We start from the raw sequence: 26,839 nt of genomic DNA on the forward strand, positions 1-26,839 counted from the left end.
TTCTTTTGTGATTGTTTATATTGTGCAATTTCTGCTTTCTTTCACTCTTTGAGAGAAATTCCTATTCTTTGTACACTCTGACCAGCACATGTCCTTTCCCTTAATGCTTAAATTCTCCATTATTTAATTGTTGTCAGTTTGGCCTGAACAAAATTGCATTCTTGCCTCTTCCAGATCTAAATACCACCAACTTACAAAGCCTTGCCGCGCTAGCTAACATAACCAACAGTCCTGGTAAGTAAAAACACAACTAAAATATGAGGCTTCATTTTGTTGGCATAGTTCATTTTCAGTACTTTAGGTATTTGTTTGTGATGTCCTTCCCAAAAGAACATACAGTATGAAGAAAAAAACTGGAATTCAGAAGGGGGGAGGGATTAAACATCAGGATAAGTTTATTATGAAAAAAGTACCTTTTAGAACAACTTAAAAAAATCAGTGGTTTAAAATTATATTAGTTATAAAATCATAAATCTTCATAAAACTTAGTTGCATATAGATGAAGTTGTCTGTTCTTCTGGGTCATGTTATATTTGATATGCATGCAGCAATGTGTAATTTGTATTTTTGCAATTTAGTTTACAAACTTGTATTTATAGTACTCTTAATTTGAATTTTAGAATAACATTCTCTACTTGTTTGCTCTTAATGCAAAGTCTCAATAATGAAGTAACACTGTCAATTATATTTAACTTCAGTATTTATAAAAAATTGTAACTGTAAAAATTGGTGGATTATTTGCATGGATTGAAAGCTTGTATGTCATTGTAACTGAAACATTTGCAGCATGGTAAAAATTATTTTAACAGATAAAAATATTGAGATGTTTGCTAATGTAATTAACATATTAGGCTGGTTTTTCTAACATATAAAACTATGAAGATGGTGGCTGACATGTTACTGCAGGGTCAGACTGGTTATTTTAGCAGATAAAATAGTAGTTGACTCTCAGTTGTTCCTGGACGGATTATCTGATTTGCAGAATAAACTTTTCAACAGTTGTTGTATATCAGTAAAGCTTTGATCTGCTTTCACTACAATTCCTATTCAATTTGTTCACCATTCTTTTCATTTGTTTCATTATTTTTATCTTATCTATTTTATTGTTGAATTTTAGTTTTCCTTGTTGTGTGTTTATAGACTGAGAACACAATGTCAAAATTTGATTTACGTAACCTGCATTTTGCAACTTAGAAAACGGATATCAAATGGAAGACTTTAAATGATCTTAATAACAATTTTCATACTGTGAGTTATGTGTAACTTTTTTATTTGGGTAGAAATATGTGTATATTTCAGTTGGTTTTTTTTTCATATTTTTTATGCAAACTGTGTTTTTGATGTTATGCCTCACTTTCATTGTACCAGATAATTGAGAGTCAACTGTACAGATATTATTACTAACATTACTCTGGTGTTGTGCTGGGTTTTCTAACAAATAAAATTGGGATAGTTTCTAAAATTACTAACACATTGCTACAAGGTTAGGCATGGTATTCTCAGAGATAAATTGCTACTCATTAGTCATTGTTTGTTGAAAATTTGAAATGATACTGTAAAATTAAATGTTATTCAAAGAAGATAATGTTGTATTTTCCATTAGTATAATGTGTTATTGTGTAAATAGTGTTTGCACAAATTAAACACTAAATTAAATTTTTATCATATGTAATGTATTGTCATTATAAAACTAGTGTTGCAAGAATAAATAAAACATGATATAATTGAATACTGATCTTCATATTAACATAAAATCGAAATTTGAATATTAATATGTACATATAAAAGATTGTGAATTAACAATTTAACATGTGGGTTACTGTGTTTAATAACCTGCTTAATAAATTATCAGCTTTATAGGATGTTTAAAACCTGAATATTTTCATAGATGTTGAATGTCTTATGAAAAGATGTGATGTGTATTATTATTCATAATGTTTCCCAGATTTCATATAAAGATCTAGGTAAATTTATGACATGAGAAATTGTTGTTTGTAATTAAACTGTAAATATTTTAAACTACTATATTTGATAGTACTAAATAGTTCACTTTTAAATATTAAGCTACATTACTTTAGTGTGTCATCTCTCAACTGAATTTCATAGCATTATTTACACATTAACAAGACATGTAAAATATATCCTTTTTATTCTATAGATGTTATAGAACAAATGGATGAAAAAGTGTTTCACTGTCAAATTGCTCATTGCATGTTAAATGTGTTAGATTCTTAGGGCATTTTGTCGGAATACTTATTTTTTATTAAATATTTAATTATATGTAAAGAGAACAGTTACATTCTGAAATAGGAAACTACAGTTTTGTATGTTATTGTAAATTGTTTCTGTCTTATTAAAGATAAGTTGTGTAGTTCTTTTAGTAATTTGCATGAAATAAGTATCACAAATCAGGTTTATATATATATCTACATAATGTTTTCTTTACTGATATATTGATAACTAGAAGTAATTGTTTTCATTTTCATTTTGTAGCTGGACTTAACTCTATGATGGTACAGAACCTGGCAGCATTAGCAGCAGCTGGTGGGGGAAATAATTCAACAGCAATTCCTGGACTTTCAGCAGCAGGTGAGAGTTACACTGAGACCTTAAATGTAACTACACATTAATTTTTGTAAGTTCCATTGAGCTATCAAGGCCAAAGCCACAGTAAGTAATGTTCATGAAATGTAAACAGAATGGTAAAAAAATTAAATAAATATGTATAATGAAGAAAGTTGTATACCCTGTCAAATGCATTGTATTGCTAAAACATTTAAGGTTTTTAGAACACAAACTTGTAGATTTTAATATTTTGAATGCCGTTCTATAATCACTATAATAGAATTTATGTAAAGAACTGAAAAGTGATATTGATAAAAGAATTAAATGTATAATTCACAATGCTTTGTAGATTCTGTACCCATTTATTGTATTAGATTTTAAACATTATTAATTTTGGCTTTCACTTTGTTAGTTGGTAAAGACAGGTTTTGGCAAGTCTTTTGAGTCCTTTCATGATTTAAAAAACCAAAAATGTAAAAATCAAGTAGTGCCATCAAGGATTTTAATATTATACAGTGTTTGTTTTTTTGCACTTAAGCCATATATTGTGAACAGGAAGTCTTTCTGAAATGTAAAAAGAGAAATATTGTTTGAAAATACATGTTTATATACAAGTAGGTTTCAAAAGAAAAAAATGCATGTTTAAAAACTGTTACAAAAATGCATTATGTTGTTAGTAAAAAATGTAACATGCTCTGTAAAGGTCTGTAAATCTTACTTTCCTTCAAAGTAAATTTTAAATATTTAAATTTTTTCAGACAGCATTTACATTAGTATCTTTTAATTCTGAAGTATTAAAGAAAAAACTTCTTCCTATACTGTAAGCTCTTTATTATTATTAAAAAAAAAACTTTATGAGAAGGGGAAAAAAAGCAACTTGGTTATGGTGCCCATCAATAAATATACTAAGTATTGCTGTTATCTTAATGATACCTACAGCTTCTGTAAAATGCTATAGCTTACCAGAATTTAGTAATTTTTGAAGGAAAGTAATTGTCAATCTCTGATTATTTGCTTCATTTATAGCCACAAAGGTTGAATGTTTTAAAAATTTCTATATAAGTGCAAATTTTCAGTAGAAGGGTTCCCCTGGCTGTATTTAGTTAGTTTCAAACAATATATCAATCTAACAGTGACGTTGTTTGTTGCCTGACAAGTCTGAAGACAAACCATTCTGGTGTTAGTGAATAAACACTTGTTGTTTTATTTCTTCTCAACTTCCAATGTAAATTTTTAAGTTCAGTTTTTGAATGCATGTACCTGTTTAGTTTGTTTGAAAAACTTGTATACATTGAAAATCCATAGAATATTGTGCTTTGTTGCTATTTGGACTATAGTTTCTTTTCACTTTATTTTTTTTTCTTCCAACTTGTGATATTTTTTTTACATTTAATGTTTTAACAGATGTAATTATTAAGATATGATTTGTTTGATGCTTACTAAGATACAAAATTAAGATTTTTAATTGATGTAATTGTTTTCTTACTTTCATTATAAATACATATTGAAAAGAAAAGTTTGTGCTTTTATTCTAGGGTAAACATTATTTTCATGAAAAATAAATGTAATGAATTGTAATCTGCTCAGTCTTTAGACAGTAATAATGTATATAAGATTACATTGAACCTATAGAATTGGTTTAATTGAGGACGGTTGTTTTAATTTAGTACATTTTATCCTGTGTATGGCATGGCACAATTCCTAATCATCTGATTTACCTGACTAACTCTTGCCTTTTTCTCCTTCCTTTGGTTGGGTTGGTTGACTCTTCATTGTTTGCCTCTGGGACACAGCTGTCCTTGGTAGAGCTGTCAGAGCAGGTGAGAAATGTGCATTTGTATGTCTCAGTTTTGTTCCTATCTCAGCTACTTCATCTTTCAACAACTACAGGTTCTTGTGGGATGTGTTCCAGGTCATTTTTCTTTCTCCATGTTTTGGTGTGCTGTTTTGTTTTGTAGACATGTGAAAATTGTCAAGTCTTACTGTGCTTTTTAACTTCTAGCACTTGCTAGGTTTGTTCTTAATATGGCATTCTATCATCACCATAATTTATTCTAAAAATTCAGTGCACTAGCTGTTACCAATGTCCATTCTTACTTGGTTGTTGTCCAGTTTGTTTGTGATAGTGTTCATTTGTCAGAAATGTAAATTTTGGAAACATTAAACAAATTATGGTCTGCATTATTGTATTTTTACTAACTGTTAATAGATCTTTATCGGGGTCATTCGTGTTTAAAACTTAGATATTTGTAGATAAGTTAAACAGTTATATATATTTTCCCCTAGAATGTATCAGTTAAATTGTGTTTTCAAAGATGTAAACTATCAGAATTTCATTTTTTTTCAGTGTTTTATCTCTTACACTGTTAAATATATATATTTTAATGAAGTTTTGACATATGGGTGATAAGGTTACTTTTGTCCTTTTTGAATAGAAAATGTTTTAGTCTTATTAAGAAAAAGTATTAGTGGTTCTGTTGAATTATCTTTAAAACTTTTCATACCTATTTAATTGTACTTTATTTTTAGTTGAAAAGTAAGATAGTAAAAGGCAATTTAGTATACTGCTTGGCTTTTAGTACATTTTGTTCATCCTTATATTTCTCAACTCAGGTAATATATCAGGGAACATGTCCAGTGCCAATTCCTCTCTCAGTGGTATGAACTCTATGAGTCCTGTGTCCAGTATGGCATTAGGAATGACTACAAATTCCCTTTCCAGTATGGGTACTTTGACTGGCATGAATGGGTAAGGTGCACAGTGCAGAATATATCAGATATAAACTGGTGGATATTTCATTGTCTTGATGAGACTATACATGTTAAGTAATAAAAGTGAGTGTTAGGGATCATTGAAGTTGTTTCACACTATTGGCGATGCAATTAAAATAAGGCTAATTCCAGTTTCGTAATATATGTATGCTAGCATAAATCTGCAAAATATTTGTGGTAGGATTAGTATCTGTATTGCAACAATAATTCTTTTAATACGGGATTTCTAGAATAATACGTTAAAATTCTAATCACAAACACCAAAATCTATAAGTCCACTTGTCTTAGGCTTAAAATTAGTTAAATCTTTATTAAATACAGCCTATATTTGATGTAGAAGTAAATTAACACTGTAACTTGTGTATGTGTTTCGACTAAGTTTAGTTAGGGTTATACTTTATGACCTAACATTAGAACATTTTAAGACTAAGCGTTGAATATGTTCTACTAAAATATGCTTACATTTATTGAAATGAAGTGCATGCACATGCACATTTGGAGAGTAAGGTGTACACACACACATGCAGGACAGACAACAACTGACTATTGTTATAAAAGATGTAGGTAATATGTTTAATCCTCTACTCGTATGTACCACAAAGTAACAACTCCAGTTGTGAACTATTTAAAAACAAAATGGTTTGTGCATCACATTGAAAATGCAACTGCTTGTGAGTTAGAAATATGAATGAGAAAAATGTGTCGAATGACATGGGTATATTTACTGATGTGATGGGATGAACTGCGAAGTGGTAAACATAATCTGTCTTTTCTCACACATTATTATCTTACATGATAAAAGTAAGAAAAAATTTTACTCTACTGGTCTAAAAGTAAGAAAAAAGGTGTGAACAGTAGTGTCTGGATCTAGTGTGTCAGCTTGAAATTCGAGAACTTTTCTTACAACTAGTTAAGTTGCTTTTACAGAGAAGCATTGGCTGTCTGGAAATCATATTTACAGGATTGTTGATTTCAAACATTATTGCATATGTGTACTTGGTTTTACATAAGCCTTACTAGTTCACAAACTAAGTACTTATGATGTAAAATTTGTAATGAAGATCATTCTACTAATCTAAACATGATAAACAAATATAAATAATAATTATATATTTCAATATATCTCTTAGTATATAAATAAAAAAGCAGACATGTGTGACAACATCCTTGGTTGTTTTTCCTACTATTCCAAAATTAAAAAACTTGTGTGAATGACAGCATGTATTACTTTATAAATCTATTAACATATAAGTAAGAAACAAGCATAACTGATAGCTTAGGCAATCCTGCATAACTAACAAGCAGACAAATAAACTGTGTTAAGTATAAAACATACATGGTTATGCATATTGGATGTTACAAAACTATTGAGGCTTTTCCATTATTGTTTTTTTTTCAGTCTTGGAAGTACAAATGGTCCTAACTTGGATGTTCTTGCCCAAGCCTACTCAGGAATGCAGCAATACCCATGTAAGTGAAACTTCCCTCAATAGAAATTTACGTGTATCAGTTTTTTCATAGTTTGAATTATCTCTTCAGACTCATTAGCCTCGTGTTATACGAGGTTATATCTTTCAAACAACTCTTGATAATTGCGTAATTGTTCTTGTATAAGTAAATTATGTTATACAAATTTATAAACTACACAAGTGTATAAAATGTTAATAATGCTAAATATTTCCTTAAAATTCATAAAAGCAATTAATTTTATATACAAGTTTTTATTTTTTGAGCATGTAATATAGGTTAATCAGTTTAGTTCTTTTTCATATTAATTCGTAAATTGATGACAGGAAGGCTTTTGTATTTTTGGAGGGAATACTTCACAGTTGACAGGGAGGAAAAGCAAGTTTAAGTTCTGTCATGTGCTCTTGGGTTTTATAGTTAATATCCCTCTCCTATTAGGTGTTGTTTATCTGGTAATTAATTTAATACTAAATAACTGAAGCCATAGTTTTCCAGTGATATGTAATAATCACGATTTATAAATAATGTTCATAGATTATTGTCATTCACCTATCTTTAATGCTAATTTATAGGATTCTCTGTAGTGCTCAAGTAATCTTGACATGATTCGTTATTTTGTGTTTTGATAACTGAATAGAGTTGTGTGAAATCATGGTCCATGACAAAGTATATTTTTATATGTGTATTGTATCATAATTTGCAAGCTCATTGTATGATATTTCATTACAGCTGCTTTACCAGGAACCTATACTCAAGTTGGATTACAACAATCTCAAAGCCCTGCTGGAAAACAAGTGGAAGGTATTGAGTAGAAAACATTAGTTACTGTAAATGCAATGCTAACTTTTTACCAAGAACATACGTATTGGTGCATATTGTAGTACGGAAATGCATTTGTATCAGAATTGAATTATTTGTTTTGATGATAAACATCTTTCATAAGTGTAATATTTATTCAGGTATAGTTTTGCATAGCTATTTTAAGTTATACTTTATTTTTCATTAAACCTACTAAAATATCTTTTTTGTTGTTTTGTTTTTTTTTTTTCCTTTTATTCAGGCCCAGAAGGTGCCAATCTGTTTATCTACCATCTTCCTCAGGAATTCACAGACAGTGACCTGGCCCAAACTTTTCTTCCTTTTGGGACTGTGATTTCTGCTAAAGTCTTCATTGACAAACAGACTAATCTTAGCAAATGCTTTGGTATGTCAGATCTTTCAGTCATCAATTTGTATTAATTGCAAATAAACTTTATATATATAAAAACAGCCACAAGACAAAAAGTTTTAATCTTGGATACTGTTCTAGATAATGGGTTTGAAACTAATTTAAAGCTTGGAAATCACCATATGGTGGCATCTGTTTTCCCCCCAACAGAGCTGTAACATATTTCAGACTACTGTTTTTAGTTGATCGTGTTGTAGCAGTATGGTATCATTTTTATCATGACTTTCCACATTGTTAATTTTAAGAGTGGTGTGTTTGACATCTTGACTAGTGCTACATTCCCAATGAAATTCTCCAACAGCAACTGCTGTTTAACTTCCACAGTACTAGTATGTATCTCACCAGGGCCCAGTCATGTTTGTTGCTTTTCTTTATCAACTTTCAGTACTGTTTCATGATTCTTTTCATTTGTCATTTGTTTGTCAATAAAATATTAATGCTACACTAGTGTTAGTACTATTGTTTAGTAATGCTTTAAAAGAGCAATTCCAATATTCAATGACAACCATTTAGATGCTGTTTCTAAAGGCAGGGGTGGATTATGGCATGGTTAATGCTGATTGTTTACAATTGCCATTATGCAAGTTTTGGGATCAGCACCATCTGGTGATAATTATTTTTCAGTGGTATTGTCTTTCCCATCATGTTATTACTTTATTAGTTGAATATATTTTTCTAATGATTAGTTTTTGAGTTACAGATGATAGAATAGGTCAACTAACTTGTATACAATGATTATTAAATTGTTGTACCACCAAATCAGTGATTGACTTATAATGCTAGAATCACGTTTGTTGTTTATTTTTCCTAAGAAAGAGAGTAATATTAGATGCTTGGGTCTCAGTCTTACTTGATGTAATAATCTTATTCATATACTGAACCTGGAGATATCTTTCATGAGGTATAGGTTTACATACTGAAAAATAGTAAAACTAAATACAAAATATATTAGTCAAACCTTAAGCTATTGTTTGTCAATTTTTTATGTAACAAACTGAAAGTAAACTTTGGAAACATACCCCCAGGGTTTATGCCCAGATTTCATTCAGTACTAGAATTTCATCAACATGCAGTTTTCTTTTTTACACTTTAGGATTTGTCAGTTATGACAACCCTGTAAGTGCCCAGGCTGCCATCCAGGCCATGAATGGGTTTCAGATTGGCACAAAGCGACTCAAAGTTCAGTTGAAGCGTTCAAAAGATGCCAGCAAACCTTACTGATGGCTATCCACTGCCTTGACCTAGATATCCACCCGTTCTTCAAAGGGTATGTATTTGTTACATCTAGTCTAGTCAACAGACATACGTAAATGCTCAGTGTCTTTACCACGTAGACATTAAAATATACCTTTATTGTGTACTACTCCCATTATGATGTCTCCTCTTCAGAATTATTACAAATAACTTAAATAGCAATATCATTTTGTATTTTTATCCAATACATAACATGCAGCTAAATTCTTAGGTCTCAGCACAACAAAAAGCTTATAGCAAAATGCTATTAAATACATTTAATCTTACACAAAATTTTAAACCTCATTGTATAATACAATAAGATCTGATGTTAAAATCAGTTACATCTCTAATTCTAGATTTGTGGTCAGGTTTAAAATGTAACATTCAGACCATATACAAGTTATAACTGTTTTATACTTAGCTATGTTCAAGAAGAAAAGGACATCTGCACTTGCTCTAAATATCGGGTTTCTTTATGTGTAACAAATGATTGATAAACTGTTTTTGCATTACTCGAGTTAAATATAATTGTAAGCTATAGTTAAGCATTCTATTACAACAGCTAAATGTTGACATTCTTAGCCTTAGTCATAGTTTAGTTTGGCAATAAATTGATATTAAGTTTGTTTTTCTGCTGATTGTGCATGGCCAGGGATGTATTTTACAGATCTGAAGAATGACAGTTTGACATACAGTCTATTTCCTTTCGTATGTTTACACACTCATATTTATAGCCATCTTTAAGATTCTGATTTAATAACTCTTTTGTATCTAGTTTACATTATAATATTTTATTATAATAATTTGCCAACCACCTTCAAAAACTTTCACTGTTTAAATCTAATGGATATTGTATCATGAACATTGGCTGTTGGTAGGAAACCCTACCAGAGATAATGTTCATAATAATTTTAATGAATGTCTGGTTTTGTTGGATCAACAGAAAATTTTAGGATACAACAAAAATCTTCTTGACCTTTGGCATTGGCTGCTTTTTTAGATTTCATTTATTCTTTGATTTTTTATTGCTTGGCCTCTTCATTTTGCTTCCTATATTCCTCCCTGCTCTCACCCATATCTCATGAACGTTATTTTGATCCACATGTCACTTCGTATATTATTTCAAAACCCAGGAATGTGTTGCATCATGGTATTATCTACAAGAAATGCTGTAGCACACTGCAGGCAGTACATCAACTGATTTTATGCAGAATAAACTGTAACAGACATAATTTATGTGACTAGCAGCATAGAAATGTGGCATCATTTGTTGAACTGCTTCAGTAAGCAGTCAGCCTCCTTCTAAATCCTGATTTACGTCACCATAATGGAAACAGGCTTAACAAGAACACCAGCCCAGACCTTGATGATCTTTCTTCTGATAGTTGTTTCTTTGAGACTGAGCCTTAATTCATTGACACCAGTAAGTGCAATAGAATTGTATACATACATCATAACTTCTGTGACCATTTTGACCAATATCTTTGGCATACCAGCAAACACCTCCCCCATAACTCTGGTAAACCACTTAATTTTCACAATGTCCTTTGGACAACATGACCTTTATCAACTATTGTCCAGAAGAGTGTATTGATTGATTTTAAAAAAACAAGAAAAAGCTGAGGATTTTGATGTTTTTATATCTTGTTTATTTCTAAAAAGTGCAATTAATGTTAAATTGGCAATTTGCATATTTTTTCAACTAATTTCTTATGCTTTATTTTCCTGGAAATTTTTGTTGCATTGGGAAAAAAATGAGCCCAAACCATACTATATGTTAGTTACATAGTTTTTTAAGGAAATAAACAGGCAATGACATGTAAGACTTTGTAACAACACAACAGTGACCTTGGCCAGTTATATTCAATGTTCTCATTCTAATCAGCTTGACCTATCCATCAAGTACAGCCTATAGTGAAACAAGATGCATTGGAACTCTTGCACATACTACTATAGTGTAATATGTACACAATGTCTGAGAACTGTATACATACACGCATGTACCACTGATATGTGTTGTTCTCTGTATTTACCTGGAGAAAGGCAAAGCTAGCTTTATTTTATTTATTGTTATTTTGTTTTGTACTGATCAAAATTTTCATAAAATTTTGTTTACATTTATAATCATAATGTTCTGTTTAATTCATGGATTTCCCCACATTTCTCACAGTAGCTAGGTTTTCTCTATTGCCTAGACCTAGTTGGTCATGTCTATCTAACATTAACAGTTTGATTTTGCAAATTTGGTTGTTTTTCTTTGCTAAAGTTTATTGCTAAGAAGTTGAGACATTCATGTTAGTTTTATTGTCATAAGCATCTATACTAGATATTAATCTCACTAAACATTTGTTACCACCATTCATTTTTGATGTAAATTCCCACCTGCCCATATATATGCATACAAATATCATATAATACAGCATGTGGTAATCTGAGCTGTATACACTGTACCATATTACCACAAGTAACCGTTCACATTAAGTTGAACTCCATACAAAATATACATGCATAAAGCTGCACAAAAGTGAAATTTGTCCACGATAGAATGTTTACTGAGTAAATCAACATTATTAGCTAATTGCAAAAGTCAAGTTTTCCTAACATTTTCAGCACCTTTTTGTGAATTGCTCCAACATTTCTCTTATACAAAGTACAATTTTTTTAAACAAAAAATGGGCAAAAATATATTTTTGTGTGGGAATTCAATTTTTCTAGTTCATAGTTAGGGAATTTACTGATTTTGGTGTTATATATTTTGTTCATGTCATAAATACATCTAGTGAATCTATGGAATTATTTACACACCACCTAAAAGTTGTGCCTGAAGCTTAACATTTCTGTAGAGAGGTGCATTCTTTATGCCTAACCCAATCTGCAAGTCTGTGGGTAAGTGAGATGAGGTGACAGCAACCATGTCTCACTGGTTACTTACCAAGCATCATCTTTACTCAGACATGTGTTTTAGTACTAGTTGTTGCAATTGACTTCTCCTCATTAAATACTTTTGTGATAACAGTATGTAAATCATCACCATCTGGTGCCAGTTTCAGGAAAGGACTTTTTTTTTTTAAGTGGAAGGTTATATTATTGGCATATCAAAGTGAAGGTGACACTAGGAGATCTTCACTGAATTTCTCAGCCAGTGTTTTGATAATTTTCTTTCAAGTTTAGACTCATTATATTGAATTCCAGATACATGCTTTATCTGATCTGAAGGGTTTCACAATTCCCTTGTTGCTTCTCAGTGTAACTTTTTGAACACTTGTGTACATGTATTATAGCAGTCAGTGTAATATTTTTCATCTGCAACATATATGTAACTCACTGCACCTATTAATCTTACCCTATCTGTAGATGGTCTGTCATCACATCATTCATTCACTGCTTGTGTTGAGAAGTACTTCTATGAATTCCATTATCTTGTGAGGAATGAGATGAGATATTTGGCTTTCATAAGTCTATTTTTTCTGCCCTTTTCTAAGAAGCAGCCCTCTCCACAAATGTTACTGCATTTTTGCAGATTAATTAAACTTTGTGTATCTTTTCAAATGACTTTTGGATTTGTATGTGGAAACAACTTTTATGAAATTGTGCATCAGTTGGTCATTTTTATCTAATTGATTCAAAGTTGAGTTTGCTTTCAATCTTTGTGGTTGTTGCTGCACCTGATATTAGTTTATAATGTCCATCACCTGACAGCTGTAAGGTTCTCATGTAACAACAGAATTGAACTTCCATTCAAATTTATAGTTTTCTGCCATCTCAACTTTTTTATGCTACTTGTTGAAAAGAGAACAGTATATAAAGGCAAGAAATATGTTTTTTACTTTTTCTTCAAAGGTGAAACACTGTATATAATATGTGATCATTCTACCAATCTACAAAATCTCTTAAAAATGGAATAGTTAAAATATATATACACCAAAATCTGTTCTTTGTTATATTGAAAGAGTACTATTTTTAACATGCGACATGTTCAAATTGCTAAGGATGACAGAGTATCATCCAGCAGGTAATATTAGAGAAAAATCATATTCCTCTGTGAGACCTGCAGCTAAACATTCACATTTAAAACTACAGTTAAGTACTGCACTATTCCAGCCAAATTAATGTTTTAAACCAAAATTAAGTATTGCACTGTTCCAGCCAAATTAATATGCTAAACTACATTTAAGTGTTTCACTACTGCAGCCAAACATTTAAATGTTCCATTGCTGCATCCAAGTGTTAACATTTGCATTTGAAATGGACCTGCCAGTTAAGTTATTCAGTTTGCAATCTTTGAGTCATGGGACTGAAATCTGGTGGTGTATATGTTTAGTTGTTTTTGGAGCATTATTAAGTGATGAGAATAGGTGATGGCTGACTAGTCAGAAGTTGAAATTAAGGACAATTGTAAATACTAGTTTTTAAGTAAGAACTAAACACTTGACTCAGTAAATGCACTTAGGGAAATAAAGATAAATCATCTGAAAATAGCTTATTTGCATGTTCTTATTACATGACGGTGTTCTTTAAGTGATGCAGAAGCCATTCTTTCATGCTTGATATTCCAGAAGTGTCCAGCTTGTCACTTAGATATTTTACATAATATTGGTTATTAAAACCTTTGACCTAGAATATAGTTAAGCCTGAATATAGCATTTCTTATAAAGTTATTAAATTATGCATATCATTTAGTTTCTATACTTGAGGTTTTCACCAGTTTGAAAATGTATGTAGATTTTGATCCATTCTGTCAACTGTCAGAAGCAACCAGGAATTACATTATTGTTTTAATGATTGACCATTTTTTGAAAAAGGTTTTCATCTTTATGTTCTCCTATTAATATTTCTTTGTAAGCTCAAAAAATGAATGCATGCACTCTTCATTGCTTGTAACTTCTTAGTCAGTTTGACCTGTTCTTAGTGATAACCATTAAATGTTTTTGTTGTCAAAGATGATTTGCACTGCAGAAAAGTTGGAAGCATGCATTTTTTATTTGTTACGTATGCAGATTGCAGTACTACTGATTTGATTCGTATGTGGAATGTGTGACACAGTTTTATTTTTAATATAACTTGCTCAAGGTGCTTGACAAAAATACAATAATTTCAGATTTTCTGTTGCCACATTTTTAGGTCTTACTTATAATCACTGGCTTTACCTATATGAACATTACGTGTCTTGTAAAGATATTTAGAAATTGAAATTAATAGAATGTTTTGTTACACAACATGCCTTTGTGCAGTTCTAAGGCCTAAAGTTAAAGAAATTATAATAATTTAGTTTACTATACTACTTGAGTCACAATAACATCTCTGTGCAACTGATAAATATACTAAAGAGTATTATGTAAAAATATTTATTGTACCTGACAAGACATACCTTCTTTATCTTCAATAAAAGTATTTTTAAAACACCTTTGTTGTGAATTTTTTTACCATTTATATACTACACTTTTTAGATAGTGACTGAAATTGTATAAATCTTACAAAGCAGACCATCCTGTAAAAAACTGAATTAAAATGGTTTGTTGAGAAAGTATGGAATTTTTTCTACATTTTTTGAGGACATTTTATATTCTTAACATCCTCTTTTTAAATACATTTGTCTAAACTTGTAGATCTGTTTATTTGTTGGTAAAAAGAGACTTAGATAACATACAAGCCACATAAAAAAAATATCACCACTGTTGTAATTAATCCAACTAATTACTGCTGTGGTCCTATAGTTTCCATAGAAAGTGAGGTTATTTAACCCTTTTGGCACGGTTGGCGACCGCAGTCGACCTGAAGGCTCAGCGCCACAGGCGATCTTTGTCAACAAGATGTGAACAACATACCCTTGTGGCTAATTATCATAATCACACAGGCCTGTAGACCCACTTGAGGCTAGAACCACATGTATGCATTGTTTACTTGGGATTCCCAGCAGGTATTTAAACTGGAGGTCATGTGATTTCTTTGTTTTCTAGCCTTTGTAGATCATACTGTTCATTGTTTTAGAAGACGCCTTTTTTGCATATTCTGTTGATACGTGCAACGTTGTTACAATGCCAAAGGAAAAGCTTATACTACTAAAGAAGTAATCAATATTATTTTTAACGATGAAGAGAGTGACAGAGTTTGAGCCAGATGATAACGAAAGCTTACTTGTAACGGACAAGAGTGATAATGAAGACATTCATGGCCTGGAATCTGCCCCCGCTTTAGGTAAGCACATGGTGTAGTTAGGGTCATATAACTTATTGCATAAACTGACTGACCAAGGCTGGTTCTTGTTAACAGATATATAATATATTGTGCAGACTGCAAAAACAATGGTGAAAATCCAGTATCTCCAAGACTATTCAGAGAGCAGATTATTCAAAATTTACTGGAGGGATATGTCAGCAAAGCCAAACAGAAAGGAAGACCAAGTACTGATAAAGGTCAGTGCTTGGTGGAAAGATATAGTATTGGACAATATGAGGACAAAAAACACAAACCTGATTGTACTGTTTGCAGCAATAGGAAAAGAAAGCAGAATAATTATTTCTACAAACAGTGCAATCTCCCCATGTGTTTTTTGCCATGCCATGAGATATATCATAACCACAAAGACTATTGACAGCCTGCTGCACAAATTTTATACAATTTATAATAAATTATTGTGCTTTACATGGCACTTCTTCGTTGAGTATCAGGGTGTCTTCGTTTATTCCTGTTATTCTTATGTATTAAATTTAACATATATAGTATTGGGTACAATCACTAAATATTTCAGGGACTTTTGTTGAGTTATTTCCGAGATATCGTGCTTTTAGTACTGATACCATAATTAGTTGAAGTATCAAATATATATATTCAGCACCATGCCAAACATTAAAATTTTTTATTCAGTGCCAAAATGGTTAACTCTTTCAGCATGGGCTAGGCCCTAGGACTGACCTTGTAACCATTTGAGTTTGTTATAGTTTTCATGCTATAACTTTTAAAGTTCACAATAAAAAGTTCATGTTCACAATATTTGGCAGATTAGCAGTAAACATTACAAGGCTTTCTTATGCAAAATATGAAGTTATTGGATTAAGTCTTAAGGTTTGTTAAGCAATGTTTTCCTTGTGCCTTTTTTTTTTCTTTTTGTATGTTACCTGTTCAACATGCAGAGTAATTTTCATTTTTTAAGATTAAAAATAATTTTATGCATCAGAAAATATCAAAATTTCACATACAAAATATTTATAATGTCCAGCTAGTTATCAGTTGTTTTCTTAAGAAAAGAAACTTATCTGTTTTTCTCTAATGAATCTCCATATGGCTTTAGTAGAATTGACTGATCTCATATCCACAATAAAAAATTAGTAAATAAATATAAATTATACATCTTTCATTCTAGAATGATAAAAGATTATAACGTAAAAACACTAGTGTTTAGACTAAATGGCATAACTCACATAACATTATACATTTATATATACCTATTATTTTTGTTATATTGACCTTTCAGCTGTGTCTGGCTAACAATACAGAAGTTACAAACATGTCACATATGCACTCATGCTACTATATAATATAAAACTGGCCTGTTGTCATTACAGAATAACCCTGTCTTGGCTGTATTTTCATAGACTATCTTGTGATATACAGTCATATTTTATTTATTGTACATTGTGTGTGTGTATGTATGTAGGTTATTACTATTTAGAAATGTGTTAATAGTTATTTTTCTTAAAATATATCACAGTAAATAAAGAAGTAAAGCAAAAAGTTATCACTTTTAGCTACAACCATTGTACTCATTTGCTGTTTGGCACAAGCTGCAAAGCCTCTTAAAATTTCATACATACAGGATATGAAACGAAATAATTATTTTAAGATTTTATGTATACAGTTGAATAAACAAATATTAATTAATTACTATGTTGATATCATAGAATTCCACTATAATTTATCAAACTAGAACTAAGCTGTATTTTGGTCTAAAAAATAAAATTTTGAACAGACTAAATACACAATCTGCCTGCTTTAAATCTTGGTTGGAAAGAATTAGGTGGCCTCTTAACACAGTAAAATGGCTTAGGACACCACTAGTGAATGCATTCTAAGCTTTTGATTGGTTATTCGTGTTGTATATTGAAGTAAGGTGCTGTTTCCAAAAATAGAAAGATATAAGTAGGGGCACTGTGTTTGATTCAGTACATGAGCTGTATCTAGGCAAAATGAAAAGATATAGGGTTCTTGTTTTATATTCTGGCTTGTCTGTATTGGTAATTTTAATTCTTAATTCATATAAAATTATAGACTTGGTAATTTGACATCACAAAAATTTAATTTCAACCAGTGCTGCACTCATCGTACTATGTGACTCACAAAAATTGATATTTAACTGTGATTTTTTATTATTTACTTTTAAAATAACAAACTGGATAATCCATAGTATTAAAATTTGAATTATACTCTACAGTTTGGTAACAAACTTGTTAACATAAAATCATAAAATAGTAGTTCAATAAAATTTTGAAAGCAAGTCAACAAACATGATGTAGCCTTTAACCCATCTGGAAAGAGTTAATCAGTAGATATAGTTGTTGATCTATTAGTGTTTTAGCCTTTTTTAATTATCAGTAGATAAACTGTTGGTTGGTATCATAGTTTTATGATATTTGCAGTTTATATATAGCAAAATAGCTGTTCATTCTTTATTGTTATTGTAGACTGAAACTGTTGATCTGATAGTATTCTGGTATTTTTAAATGACAGGTAACCAAACTCTAGATTATTGTAGTATTGTGGTGATTTTTGTGAGTTAAGAGGAGAAACCTGTTGATCTGGTAATATCATAAGATAGGTAAACAGACTGCTGTTTACTGATGGGTATTTTTTAATCTTGATTATTTGCTAACATCTTAATGTATTTGTAGTTGCCACTATACGTGAAACTTTGTAACCTTATGCTTAATTATAGACTATAGATTTTTTTTAGAATGCATTTTAACACTATTTACATTATAACTATTTTTTATGGACATTTCAAAATATGGCATACTTGAATAGTTTGTATATTTAAAATTAAATAAACAAAATGACACCAAAAACAATTAGAGTTGAATCATGGCTGATAACTGTATGTCATTGCAAGTCCACTTGGAATACTAAAACTCTTCCTTTAAAAGTTTGTCAGTTAGCTGCGTTAAAACAGAAGTGAGCCTCTATTCATGCATTTCTTTCACATGCTGAACTTGTGAGCTAATTCAACCACTGGTTCTTAGTTCTCCTAACTGTTACTTAAAATGAAAAATCAAAACTTGGCTTTAGTAGTATTTTTTATATCCTTTTGTGTTTGCAATTTTCCTTTTAGGATTTATATTTTTGCCAGTGTTTTTCTATTTGTGTGTTTGGTGTTTTATGATAAATCTTTTGTAACATAAATGTGTATGTGAAAAGAACTTGTGTGTATTAGTTTTTGTCAAGGAATTTAAACACATCATCAAACAATGTGTTTCCAATTTTCTGTTTTTCAGTGCTACACTTGTAAAAATTGAAGTGCATCCATACATAACATATATTCACACAGTAGTCTTTTTAAAGTAAGCTTTTGTAACAATTCTGTCTGATCTTGTTAAAATGAGCATGATGCATTTAGTTAGTTTCATAGATTGAACACAGCCTCATACATATTTATACTTTCTTGTGCTTAGATTACAGCAACATGGAATGTTGTATAATATAGGTTTTGAATTAAGTACTGTGTATTATGTTTTTATACATCATATATTGTATGTCTGTGTTCAAGTATTTCAACCAAGGGTACTATTTCTAAATTCTATTTGTTTATAATTTTATAATGCAAGGGACTCTTGCACAAGTGAATTAAAATTGATTTTTATCTGAACTTTAGCAACTCATACGAAGGTGTTACTGAACTATTCAATAATATAGCTTGTACTTTTCTGTTTATCACTTCAACTGTATAAATAAGAGTGACAGTAAGATACAACTCAAGAAACAGCATTGCTGAAGTTTCCTATCTTCATTTTTTGTAGTTTTCAAAATTATAGGTTTTAAGTACAAATATCTTTTTTTATAGCTTCGTATAAAAATTCTGAAACAAGTCCTATTAGGATGATGTAACAAATCAGTTAATACATGTTACTACATGTAACAGTATCAGATATGTACATGTTTCTTGCAACTTAGAACAGTTGCAAATTAATGAAAAATGTTGCTAGCCTGTGCAATGGCAAATTTGTAATTAGGGAGAACAAAGTAACTATGGGTGATTATGTTGCTAAGAACAGTAATGTAGTCTGTAGAAAAAAGGAAAAATGGGTTTATGTAGCTACAAGACTGTATAGTTTGTAGGTAGTAGTTTATATATCATTTCAAGAGTACTCAAATGCTAATTATAAAATTGGACATTCCTTTGCATAGGTGCGTGATACACAGTGTGCTAATGCAGAAGAAACCAAAAAAAGTATTTATTCAAAAGAGATATTCTGGTGTAGAACATGAACACACACATCATAACTGTTTCAACTAATTCATTTTAACAAGTTGTATGTTATACATATATATATATATATATATATCTTTTGTAACTTTTTGTAATATCACTTTTTCTGTACTTATTTAAAATTATATTATTTCCTCATAACCACTGTTTTCTTGTTCATACTAGTGATTACATTCACAAGTAGTATGTTATGTATTTGTTCTGTTCGTTGTTTTCTTGTTTATCTTAATGACTACATAAATAGAATGTTGTATATTGTTGTACTTGCTATTCGTACTATTCAATACTTTCATAAATAGTATTTATTACACCAGTGACATAAACTTTCTTTATAATGCATGACTTTCAAGTGTTAAATTTTGAAAACTGTATTAAGTATTATGTTTGTTTGATTTAAAACGTAATTTTCTGTTTAATTTTCTGTCATTGTTTAGTGTGAATTCAAACCAAAATGTATATTGCTAATATTATTGAATTGTTTAAAACTTAATTATTTGAGATAAAATGCTTATACTAAACATGTTTGTTTTCTATCTTTCTTGAACTCAATTATCCATTTCTTATTCTTTTACACGTTTGCTCCATTTCACGTAGTTTTATAACCCTCCATTTACAAATAGATTATTTGTGTTGTTGTTGTGGTTTTGAATTAAGCACATAGATTTACAATGGGCTATCTGTGCTCTGCCCACCACGGGTATCGGAACCCGGTTTTTAGCGTTGTATGTTCGTAGACATACCGCTGAGCCATTGGGGGGCTATTTATTTGTGATATAATGTTTTGATGCCCATACTGATGATTACATTCAAAAGTAGAATATTATTTCTTTGTTATAGACAGTGTTTTCTTGTTCATACTAATTATAATAATCACAAATAGAACATTATTTGACATACAGTATTTCTGGTTCATACAAATAATTACGTTCAAAAATAGAATGATATAATTCTGTTATACTCTATTTTTGTTCTTACTAATGATTACATTCACAAATAAAGTCGTTACACCAACAACTTAAAATGTCTGTGATTCATTACTTTCAAATGTTAAATGTTTACACGATTTTTCTTTTTTGTTTTTAAAATACTATTCAGTATTATGTTTCTTTGATTTAAAACATGTCATTTTCTAATGTGAGATCGAATAGAAACTTGTTATAAACTAATTATAAATTCTTCATTATACATGTTATTTATACTAAACATTTGTTTTCTGTGTTCCTTCAGCAATTCTTGTTATTTTGTTACACACTTCCGTCTATAACACTTGTTCTGTTTCTTGTCTTTCTTCAACACATTGTCCTATGTCTTATGATTCTGTGACACGTGTACTCCTTTTTTTTAGTGTGTAACACAATTGCTCAATTTCATATTATTCTATGACACATCCCCATAACGTATTTTAAACACCTATAACTGTTACACATTAGTCTTATTTCCTTTGAGGTCAGACATGGCTTAATAGTTACCATACCCAGTTTATGAACTGAGAATGATGTTCGCGTCCCGTTGCTCCAGAAACGCACTTTGTATTTCTGGTTACGAGTGTGCTATAAAATGTAACAGGGTGGCCATGCGAAGATAGCTCGTGTAGCTTAGCGCGAATCTTTCGAGAAATAAACAAACAATCTCATTTTTATATGAATGAAAGTTCCTGACATTCTTTAGCACATCCGTGCCATTTCCTGTCTTTCTAGAATGTATTTATTCTCTTTCCTGTTGGGCTGGGTATGACCCAAGTAGTTAGGCTACTGATACAGTGGATGCATATTACTCAGTAAAGTTTCACCATTAGAAATGATAACAGTAACAACAGAAGTTAATACTGTGTGATGTTCCTTAGCAGCTTTCCCTTAGACTTACGAGTTCAAAATAACGCAGGTAGCTCTTTCTGTACGTTGAGTGAAAATTCTGAAACAAACCACCTCGAATGTGTAACACTTACAGTGTTTCACATTACTTTGTAACTTATTAGTTTCTTTATCTTTCTACAAAATATTGTAGAGTTTCCTATGTTATCGTAACATAGTTGCTCATGTTATATTTGTAATACAGTTTTCTTGTGTGTTTTTTTCATAACTTACATATTTTCTCATTTTTTTATCGCGAGTTCAGTCACATGTTGTTTAATACTTACATAGGAGCCGAAAGAAAGCTTTTATAAATATATAATATATACCTTTGTAATGGTGGGTGATAGGAAGCTTTATTTGTGAGGTGCTGAAATAATTATATGAAGTAACTCTTCACCAAAATATTTTTTGTTAAACCTAACTTGTTTACCTCGAATACTCCTAGGTAAGCAACTGCAAATTGTGAGTGAATACAATATTCCGATATTCAAATCAGTGAACCCCCATTATACAAGGTTATTATTATTATTTTTGAGAGACAAAAATAAACCAAAAACCTAAATATTGAAAGACAAAAACGACTAATGTTTGCTGACTTAAAAATAACTTATATTTTTATATGTATGTAAACAATTATGGCATTTAAATGATTTAACCGAAACGTTAAATAAAATTTTTAGGTCAACATTACTGATATATTTTTGTTTGTCATGGCATGGAGTTTTTATTTGTTTTTTTACCTATTCATGTTTCTTCTTTAGTAACAAAATCTTAGTTTACTGTTTGAATAGTATGTCCATTGTTTGCCCTCTGGTGGTGGTTTATGTAAATGTTGAAACAGTTCATTATCTGTCCATTTAGAATGTACACAAACATTATTTTTAATTGGACCTCAGCTGAAACATGTTTAAATGTAGTTTCGTGTGTGTGTTATGTGTAATCAGCTTCTACCATTAAGTAATGTAAAAAAAATCAGTAACGTTAGACACGAAGATCAACAGAAAGAAAATTCTTATACTCGACTAAATGGTGTCCACCAGAGGGCAGCTGTCTATGTTGCACTTTAGTTTAACACCCCTGTTTGTTTCTTCTTTCCTAGACTGCCCACTTGGTGCATTTCACGTGACCTGTGTTTCCTGTACCCGTGCAGTGCAGTGGTGTGCTGTAACTTCTACTCCCTCTCCCATTTGACATGTACTCCACACCTTGTGGGGTTTCGTGAGTGTAAAGCCTTTTTTATTTTATTTCATGAAGTGTCACCAGATGGCACTGTGGACGGGTGGTTGTCAAAGCAACGTCAGTGGAGACCCTAGCAGTTAGGCTTAATCGGATTGGAATACTTTATAGAAACTACTACCGTCCCCTTGTACAAAATTAATGTTGTGGTAATTGAGTTATCAGCCTAGATTCATACATAAATGTAAACTGGGGATTTTTTTTTGTTTTGGTTTGTAGTGGCTTATAATATGTTTGTTTTGATTGTTTAAGTGTTTTTGGAGCCGAACACTTGTAACGTTTAATTTTAAGTTTGTTTTATTTTTTCTTGTCCACTGTATGTGGCAGCTGACGTGTAAGCATACATTGTGTTTAATTCTCACTACATTATGGCATTGTAATTATGTATAAGCAACAAAAGATTCTGGTGTTCTTTCTTTACTTTTGTTTTCAACACTTGAATTAACCTTCTTTTATTATTCATATAACACTTATAGTATATTTAGCACCTAAATTTGGAAAAACGCAGCGAATAACATCCTTTCCTGCTCAAAACAGCGAAAGAGAAGAAGCCATGGTTTTCCACTTAATGAAGTGGTCGCTCAGTTGCTTTTCCGGCCAGGTAGATGTATTAGATTCAGTTCTGACAGATAGCTAGAATAAAAAAAATAACTGAAGAGCGAGAAATAAATCTAATCTCTTGTTTAACTTCTTGTTGAAGTGTATAATAGACAGTAACAAAATGTATTCATATTTTAAGGATTGAAGCCTGGCTCAGATTATAAACACAGTATTGGATCTTTTAAAAAAACGAGCTTAGAAAATGTGAAAAGATCTGTACACAAGTACTTGCACCAGTATTATACCATAAATATATATACTAAACCTTCTTCACACTAGAGGACGCTTTATATGCAGCAGCAACCAATAGTACAGGGAGAAGCTGCTGAAACGAACTCCGTATCTAGTCTACGTGTGTAAGAGGTTTTACAGACAGCGTATGTTGTGTCGTTGTTAACAAAACCAAAGACACAGTGTATCAAACACTTGCAGTGAGTTGACTGCCTTAAACGTGGTGTGTTTATCCAGTTGTAACCTATTTTTGCTGTGACGTCACCAGTGTTTCCGGTTTGTTGTTTCTGGCTTGTGAATTCTTCATAGGTAAAACTGTTGTAGCAAATGTAGGTGTAGTTGTGCCCCGGTCAAAGTGTGGTCTTTGTAGTGTGTGTTTCCATAGTAGTCGTTCTTGTGGCACGTAAACAGTGTTATCACAGTCAGTTTGAATATTTTTTCATCAAAAAACTCTTTTTGGCTGTTGTACCCATGACGCCATCCATAAAACTTTTAATACCGAGCAAATTACAAGTCATATGACCATTACATTGTTTTTTTAATATATTATCTTCCACTTCAGATAGGTAAAGTATGTTAAAAGCTACCAATTTTTAAGTATTTATTGATAAAGAGTAATATTTTAAGTTCCTTGTTCTCATCATATTTCATTCTTCCAATACGTAATTGGGAAACTGCAGACTTGTACTAAATGTTAGTCATTTCTTAGTATAGAAATTTTCTTGGAAATATTGAGGTAATCAGCACTACATTATGATGGAAGAGAAACACTGTCAGTTAGATGGCATATAAACTGGGGGCGTCAAGGGTACAGCGGAGAGAAAAAGATTAAGACGTTATTTGATGTTCCTTAGTACCTGGTGAATATGATATATAAGTTATTATACCGTGAGCAAGCTGTATATTAGAAGCTAATGTGTCGTTGAAATCTTGTGGCTCAAAAGATTCCACTGTGTAATGACGTTGGTTGTCAGTAGGGGGTACCTCTACGCAGCCGTATTCACCAAATTTGTGTGCCAAACACGTAGGATGTTAACGACTTGTTTGTTTGAAGGAGGCCTACTTTGACCATGGACTATGTTACGTTTAAAAGTTTCAACTGCCTTGTTTTCTTGAAAGAGAGGTATGTTTTATGTTTTCTTATTTAACGCCTACCTTATCATTTTTACGTATGTGAAAATCAAAATGATCAGGATTCCCTTAAGTAACGCATGCTGGATCTTACTGTCTCTCTCTTTGTTGTGAGTTTCTTACCATCAGTTGTTAGGTCAAATGCGGTAGGCTAATTTACATCAGCCTCTGCTGAACCTGGGTGATGCGGGTTTTATCTTCATACATGGAAAGGTGCACGTCTTTATTTTATGTGGAACCACGCCATCTTTCGGCAGTATGTGCTACGTTGTATAAATATATATATATCGAAAAATTCACATAGAACTTTCTGGAAATTATTTTTCTCAAAACGTCTTGTTTTACTTGTTTGATTTCAAGAATCATCTTGAAATTTTTCAGAATATTTATATAACATCTAACAGAGGAAAAGTAATTATTTTTCATTGGGAAATATAAATTTTAGATTTGATGTCTTCAGTAGAAAAGTTAGGTAAATGGAATTATTCAGTTAAATGGTTGGTTATATAAATTGTTGAGTTTAAAATACAATAGTCGTGATTGGTTTTTACACAGTTGTGTAGAATTTTTCAAATGGATTTCTGTTTATCAAATTGTATGAAAGAGATTGTACGGAAACTATTTTTAATTTTTTTCTTACTACTAAGATAATTTTGGGAAAAAAAACGAAACGTATATGATATTAATATTTTAGATGCAAGTTTTTGAAACGTTTTTGGATCAAATACTTAAAACATTCATTAAGTTACAAAATATGAACACACATTGTGAGTGTTTAGTTGTTTTTCCATTAAAAGGCGTAAAAGTGGAAATTGGGTGGAGTTTTTAACCACATTTTTTATATAAGAAGCTGTGCATAGAGAAAAATAAACATTATAGGAAATTTCATTTTGGTTTTTGTAATGTTTGAAAAATGCAGACACCATTGTAGTCCGAAATAAGTACAGCATTCCAGTTGGCTGTTTAGAAAAGTTGGACAACCTCTTCTGTTTTATTTTATTATTATTATTAAATACATATAGGCATGGGTTGGTCAATGACTAAGTTTATATATATATATATATATGATACATATATATATTATTTTCACATGTACTTGTGGCATTGTTTACCCGTCGGCCTCAGCAGAGGGTGTGTTTTAACGTTTCGTTTGTACAGAGGTTTTGACGGGATGTGACAGTGATAAGTTTGTAGCCATAGGATAAAGCATTGGTATATTTTGCAAAAAAGAGAAAAGGCTATCATTAACTAAACTTTACAGATATTTGTCAAGTTGCAGTTCTTATGTTACCCGTGGCTTTATGGAAGCTGTTTTTGGGGTTTTGCGCACTAATAAATAAGGAGAGTTGAAAACAATCGTGTCAGAGTTTTTTCTCTTATCTCATTATTATTTCTGATCTCTTTGAAAAATATGACTACAAAACCATGAAAATAATAGCGTTTAGTCATGCTTTGATTAAGAAATTACATCTTTGGAACATGTTGAACTTTTAAGTGATATTACTGGAAATCGACGGTTAACCGTTGTTAATTCAACCACAATCTACAGAAAAATATGTCTGATGAGAAACTGTCGTTTTAAGTAATAGTTTGGATAATTTATTGACAACATGGCTCATATACATTAATTCCAATTAGGAACCTTTAGAACATTTATTTTAGGAAAGAGTAACCAAAGTATACAAATATTGTTTACTATACTAATGATACAGTCCTGAACTATGTAACATTAATTGAATCTGAGCGCCATCATTTAGTAAGCATAATATAACTTAAAGTTTCTATTTTTAACTTGATATTGTGTAATTCACTGTGGTCGGTTAAAAAAAAAAGTCCAGTAATTTCTTAACTCTGCTTAATTCATAATATACATCCCAGATTTTTTAAAAGAGCAAATTCAAGAAATAGTTTTATTTTAATTTCTTTCTATATTTCTTCAGTTATATGAATCTCGGAAAGTCCTATTCTTTGTTTGTTTTTTGTTATGCATAAAGGGCTATCAGTGGTCTGCCAACCGCAGATATTGAAACTCAGTTTTTAGTT

At 30.9% G+C, this 26,839-nt stretch overlaps 1 protein-coding gene across 50 annotated transcripts in view; it reads left to right on the plus strand.

Moving 5' to 3' along the window:
* The window catches only part of LOC143222798 (CUGBP Elav-like family member 2), a 316,460-nt gene extending 290,308 nt beyond the window's left edge, over positions 1 to 26,152 (plus strand). For 23 of the 50 annotated variants that reach the window (XM_076449788.1, XM_076449785.1, XM_076449803.1 and 20 more), the window contains 9 exons: positions 175 to 234; positions 2,494 to 2,589; positions 4,359 to 4,385; positions 5,179 to 5,314; positions 6,737 to 6,807; positions 7,534 to 7,605; positions 7,865 to 8,008; positions 9,126 to 9,299; positions 22,698 to 26,152. In XM_076449788.1, coding sequence (XP_076305903.1) covers positions 175 to 234; positions 2,494 to 2,589; positions 4,359 to 4,385; positions 5,179 to 5,314; positions 6,737 to 6,807; positions 7,534 to 7,605; positions 7,865 to 8,008; positions 9,126 to 9,253 — 734 coding nt within the window. In that variant the 3' untranslated portion in view covers positions 9,254 to 9,299; positions 22,698 to 26,152. The remainder of the gene's footprint in view (positions 1 to 174; positions 235 to 2,493; positions 2,590 to 4,358; positions 4,386 to 5,178; positions 5,315 to 6,736; positions 6,808 to 7,533; positions 7,606 to 7,864; positions 8,009 to 9,125; positions 9,300 to 22,697) is intronic. The other 27 variants (XM_076449792.1, XM_076449805.1, XM_076449813.1 and 24 more) reach the window with 3 other exon arrangements.
* Positions 26,153 to 26,839: the final 687 nt, after the last annotated feature.

The sequence above is a fragment of the Tachypleus tridentatus genome, chromosome 8, assembly GCF_004210375.1.
Source record: "Tachypleus tridentatus isolate NWPU-2018 chromosome 8, ASM421037v1, whole genome shotgun sequence".
Classification (NCBI taxonomy): Eukaryota; Metazoa; Arthropoda; class Merostomata; order Xiphosura; family Limulidae; genus Tachypleus; species Tachypleus tridentatus.